Source organism: Arachis duranensis, chromosome 8 (genome assembly GCF_000817695.3).
Source record: "Arachis duranensis cultivar V14167 chromosome 8, aradu.V14167.gnm2.J7QH, whole genome shotgun sequence".
Classification (NCBI taxonomy): Eukaryota; Viridiplantae; Streptophyta; class Magnoliopsida; order Fabales; family Fabaceae; genus Arachis; species Arachis duranensis.
In genome coordinates, this window is record NC_029779.3 from 28,763,903 (window position 1) to 28,770,203 (window position 6,301).

The 6,301-nt window shown below is 33.6% G+C and overlaps 1 protein-coding gene across 1 annotated transcript; it reads left to right on the forward strand.

Moving 5' to 3' along the window:
• The first annotated feature begins 3,640 nt into the window (after positions 1–3,640).
• LOC107461776 (beta-1,6-galactosyltransferase GALT29A-like) lies at positions 3,641–5,079 on the forward strand. Its single transcript, XM_016080335.3, has one exon. The coding sequence runs from the start codon at positions 3,871–3,873 to the stop codon at positions 4,933–4,935; it is 1,065 nt and encodes a 354-aa protein (XP_015935821.1). The 5' UTR covers positions 3,641–3,870; the 3' UTR covers positions 4,936–5,079.
• Positions 5,080–6,301: the final 1,222 nt, after the last annotated feature.

Genomic DNA, 6,301 nt, shown 5'->3' on the forward strand with positions numbered 1-6,301 from the left:
ATCAACCAAACGGAGACCAGTCCCATGAACTCTAAAAATAAATTTCGATACTATATATGTTTTATTAATGCATATATAAAATATACTTGTCTTTATTTGCTAACTAACAAATTACAAGCATTCGTTACATTTCAAAATTATAAAGCTTTTATGGAGAAGCAAAGTGGTCACAAAATCAAAGCAATACAATCGGATAAAGGTATGAAATTTTTTTCAAAAGATTTTACTTTATTCTTGATATCAGAAGGCATTTTGCACAGGCAGTTTTGTGATTACACACAACATCAACAAAGAAGTACGGAAAGAAAGCATAGGCACATCATAGAGATGGACCTATTTTTACTTGCCACAGCTTCCTTACCCATAAATTTCTGAGAGAATGCCTTCATTAGTGCAGCTTATATCATCAATAGACTCCCTACGAAGGTGTTGCAAGATATGAGTCCTTACGAGATATTGTTTAATAAAAAATCAAACTACAATTTCTTTAAAAATTTTGGTTGTGCCTGTTACCCTTTCTTAAAATCATATAATAAGATAAAGTTTGCATATAAATCAGAATAATGTTTGTTTTTAGGGTATGATGCTAATTATAAAGGCTATAGGTATATGACAAAAAATGGCAAAGTGAACTTAACAAGACATGTTAATTTTAATAAATCTGTTTTTTTTTATGGTAAAATTTTCTAAGTTTGATTCTTCTTCTAAAAATTCTGAATCGATAGCATTAGTTGAGAATCTTATTTTGTATATCATTTCACCAACTAATATAGCCTATTTCCCTCTTTTTTCCTTAATTAGTACATCATCTCATCAATCTCTTGATCAACTTCCTTGTTTAGAACAATTTAACAATTGTCCATTCACTTCTACATCTATATCAAACACTTTATCTAACAACACAACTTCACATTCAGCATCTAGTACACTAGATTCATTTATACCAATTGGGAATATTGATATTGTCTTACTCCCAATCTCTCCAACTCCAGTCCTACCTAGTAACACTCATGCCATGGTAACTAGATCAAAATCTAGAATTACTAAACCAAGAACTTTAACTACTATAACTACTTCCAAACTTACAATCATTGATTGATTTGATACACAATATTTCTAAGATTGTACCTGAAACTCTAGCCTCTTTACACTGAAAACAAGCCATGGACATTGAATTTCAAGTATTTATGAAATATCAAACATAGACTCTCAAAAAACGATCCCCAAATGCTACCATCATAAAAAGTAAATGGGTTTTACCATTAAAAATGATCAATTTAAAAATATTCTAAAAGACAAAGCTAGACTAGTTGGTAAGAGCTTTCATCAAATAAAGGAAATAGATTATGAGCAAGTTTATAACCCAGTTATGAGGTCTAGTACAGTTTAAATTGTTTTTAGTATTACTGTCTTTTTAGGTTGATCTTTACGATAAATTGATTTTAATAATGTATTTTTTAATGATAAACTAGAAGAAATGTCTATTTAGTCAAACCACTAGGTTACTTTCATTCAAATACATCCTAGTTTGCTGTTTAAACAAGGCTCTTTATGATTTAAAACAAGTTTCACGAACTTAGTTTAATACTTTAGCCAAAATTTTAGCCAAATTTGGATTTAAGAATGTCAAATCTAATATTTTTTTGTTTATTAAATATACTTTTTCTTTTCTTGTTTACTTAATTGTATATGTTAGTTGATGATATTATCGTAATTGCTAATAATATGAATAAAATTAATACTCTCATATTTGATCTCAATAAAAAAATTGAAAAATTTGGGATAATTCAGCTTTTTCTTGGGTCTGGAAGCAAATTATTTGCCACAAGAAAATTTATTAATTACTCAATCTAAATATGCATCAGAATTATTAAAAAGATCAGTTTTTGAGGACTCAAGTCTCATGCCTACTCCTATGATATTTAGTCTTAAGATGTCTGCCAATGATTTAAAATTCTTTCATAATTCAAAACTTTATAGGTCTATAGTAAGTGGCTTATAATATTTAACTATTACTAGGCTAGATTTATATACTCGGTTAATAAAGTAACTCAATATATGTACCAACCCATACTACACCATTGAAAGTGTGTGAAAAGAATTTTGAGATATCTAAAAAAAATTTTGAATCATGACTTATTCTTCACAAAATCTACTGATTTTTGTCTACTTTTCTTTGCAGATTCTGATTGGGATGGTGACTTAGATGATAAAAAATTTATTACAGATTTTTATGTGTATCTTGGCAACAATCTAGTCGCATGGAAGAGTAATAAACAAACCAAACTTGATAGGAGCAATATTAAAACAGAATACAGATCTATATAGCTGCTGCACAAACCAAAATTATATCTCTTCAACAGTTACTCGAGAAGTTGCACATTCTTAAAAAAATTCCACCTACCTGTTAGTGTTGCAAGTGTGAGGAGTGTTAAAGTTAGTCCCACATCTAAGAAAGCATGAAAGAGTGAGGAGTTTATAAGATAAAAGACCCATTAACTTGACACCTTAAGGTTTTGAGTTGGATGTGGCGTCATCTCATCTTATGTTCTCTCACTTGATTCCTCCCCGAATTTCCCCGGTTGTCGAGAGCTCTCCACGTTCGGCCCAACAAAGTGGTAAAGAGTATTCAAGGTGAAGTATCGAAAGTCTTCTCGGCAAAGGTGGTCCGGACGGCATGTCCTGCGGTATTTTGCAGCGGTGTGATGGACGAATACTCATGGTGGTGGAAGAGTTAGAGGATAGTTGATGCTTGATGTGGAGGCTCACACTTGAGGGGGAGATTGTTAGTGTTGCAAGTGTGAGGAGTGTTGAAGTTAGTCAGAGTGAGGAGTTTATAAGATGAGAGACCCATTAACTTGACACTTTAAGATTTTGAGTTGGATGTGGCGTCATCTCATCTTATGTTCTCTCACTTGATTCCTCCCCGAATCTCTCCGGTTATCGAGAGCTCTTCACGGTTGGCCCAACACTACCATCTATTGTGACAACCAATCCACTTGCCTTTTAGCCACTAATCTTGTCCTTTATAACAGGTACAAATACTTGGAGTTAGGCTTAGACTTTATCAAATATCTAATTAATCACTTAAATTTTTTTATCATACATATATCTTCAATAGATCATATCGAAAATACTCTAACTAAATCTCTCTCTTTGTCAATATTTCAAAAATTCTCACATGATAGATCAAATATCTCAATTTGAGGAGATGTTAGAGTATTAATTAGAGAGTAAAATAATCTTTTTAACATAATTATAACTGACTTTTGTCTATACTATATATATCATAATTTTATTCTTTAGAAAACATAGAGTGTAATATTATTTTCTAATATTTAATCTTTAAATTTATTTTCTTCTCTTTTTCTCTGGATAATTCATCGGCAGTTCGGCACTCTCTTATTCAATCATGTTACTCAAGATTTTATTATATTTGATACCAATACATTGATGAATTATTTGGTTCTTGTTTTTGCATTAGAGTGCTGAGAAGTTACTTAAAAAATAAAAGAAGGATAAGAAGAGAAGTTTGTAGGAAATTAATATTGGTTGACCATGACTAATCAAATGGACCCACTATAAGCTAAGGCTGCAGGCTGATGCGTAATGACTTGACGAGCACACTCTTCCCCTCAACCTTCCCCGCATTCTCCTCGCCCCACATACACCCAACCTCACTACGTACCTTTCACTCCAACCCATTCAACACAACACAAATAAACTCCCATTCCAATATTAACGCTGCTCATGTTCACTGTACAACCATATTATTATACATTCTTTTCATGAAGTAATTAAGCTTCTTCTTATTATTTTTGTTATTGTGCTTTCGATTAATTAGTTAGTAGTTACAAACAATAATATATAATGAAACGCTCTTTCCATATTCGTTCTCTTTTCTGGCTTATACTTTTGGTTTTTCTCATTGCCACACTCCTCATCAATAACTCTCCAACAACCATCCGCATCAGAACCTTATTACTCCGCTTCCAACTGCAAGATCCCGCATTCGAAGCTGCCTTGCTTAAACACGCCGCCATCGACCCCACCGAACCGCAATGGAACCGCGAAATCCGCAACCTCTTGGATCAAAACCACCACCACCACCACCACCAAAGATACCTGCTTCCAGAATTCCACAAAGCCCTTCGAGAATGGTTCCAGAAGAAAAAGTTGGAACCAACAAGCATCATGTCGGAGTTAACGCAACTAGTGAAAAACCCCATCGATGCTCACAAAGGTAGTAGATACTCGTCATGTGCGGTTGTTGGAAACAGCGGAATCTTGCTGAAGAAGCATTACGGAAAGCTTATAGATTCCCACGAGGTGGTTGTTCGTTTGAACCACGCAAGAGTCCAAGGATTCGAGCAAAACGTTGGGTCAAAAACCAACATCTCATTCGTTAACAGCAACATCGTACATGGCTGCGCAAGAATGATTGGTTGCAAGTGCCACGGATACAACGATGACGTGGCAACGGTTATGTACATGTGCCAGCCGGCGCATTTCATGGACTACACCCTATGCAAGAGGTCCATGGGTGAACGTTCACGCTTATTGGTTGTAACGGATCCAAGGTTCGATGTTTTGTGCGCTAGAATTGTGAAGTACTATTCTTTAAGAAGGTTTGTGTTGGAGACTGGGAAGGGGTTAGAAGAGTGGGGTCCACTTCATGATGAGGCTATGTTTCATTACTCTTCTGGATTCCAAGCTGTCATGCTTGCTTTGGGTGTGTGTGACAGGGTTTCTATGTTCGGCTTTGGTAAATCGGTTAAGGCTAAGCATCATTATCATACTAACCAGAAGAGTGAGTTGAGTTTGCATGACTATGAAGCTGAATATCAGTTCTATCATGACCTTGTTCATGGTTATACGCCTTTGCCTTTTCTTCAACATGATACTAAACTACCTCCTCTTCTCATGTACCATTGACAAAGCTAAGCATCATCATGAATATTAATTCATTAGGATCTTCAAATATATTTTTGTACTCATACTGTCAAATGCACAGAAAAAGTGTAAATTATATATGGTTTACATCAATGATAATTCATACACTCTTTTGAGCCGTTTAATGATTAAGCATGTTATCTACTATGATTTTGTATATGTTAATCTCCCCTTGTTGGATTCCCTTCTCCTCTCTTAAATAATGACCATATTAGTCATATATTAAAAGAAAAAATAAATATAAACAATTTTTAATTAACTATCAATTTATTTATCGATACGTGGTTTAATTTTTTTAACATATATTTATATTTTAACACAATATAATATATAATAATTAATTTTAGTGATTAATTTTAATATTTAAATAATATTTTTTTTAAAAGGTTCAATTTGTTTACCCGGATTGCTAACAAGATTCTTTTATGATAGCTAATTAATATAGATTTTCATCCATGTCGGGTCCACATAATATAAGGGATATAATGGTTGCGTTTCAATTTTGCTTGCTTTGATTGGTAGAGAAGGTCAAGTTAAAAGGGAATATACTAAGTTTGAAGCCGGTCGTATGGCTGCATTGTGAGGATCACCATTCACCAACATAGTGGGCCCCACAATATCATCGGATCCACATCCACTATATATTTGGATTTTTTTAAAATAAATAAAATAAATATTTTAATTATAAATATACGTTAATTCAAAGGTATTTATCAACTTTCATCAAGTGTATGTAAATGAGATAATTTTGATCATATTTCGTTTACACTATAAACGAGATAAAGCATAAAAATGTGGCAACGCATTATATTTATAAACGTGATACGTGAAAATTAGCTTTTTAGTCATATCTCATTTATTCTATAAAAGAAATATATGAGAGTAAAAAAATATTTACACAATAAACAAAATAGAATAGGACAAAAATTAAATCCTTATAAAAGGATCAAGAAACCGTTGGTATTCTGCAAAAGTCTCTCAATTCTTCTTTCTCTTCCGCTTTTCTTGGAAAAACTTAACAAAAATGTCTAATGGGAGTGGTTTCTTTTTTGTGAGAGCCCTGCATTGTTCCGAACTCGAAGAGCGAATTCGGTGGTGAGAAAAAAGAGGTTGGTAGAGTTGGGTATATGATGCTAGTATCGATGGAAAATTGTACATTTCGATTTCGTCTATTCTGGTTCGATGGCGATGAGTATGTGCGCCTAATGTTTGACGTGCACGGCAGAATTATCATTGAGCAAGTGATGGAGCTTTCTGCAGAAATTTGTGATATTAGTGGTGGTGGTGCTGACAGCTCGAATTCTGTACCGGATGAACTTCCACTCGCACCACGACCGTTGTACTGTGC

Bases quoted from the DNA above. Each gene is read 5' to 3' on its own strand.
- LOC107461776 (XM_016080335.3), top strand. From the start codon at position 3,871: ATGAAACGCTCTTTCCATATTCGTTCTCTTTTCTGGCTTATACTTTTG.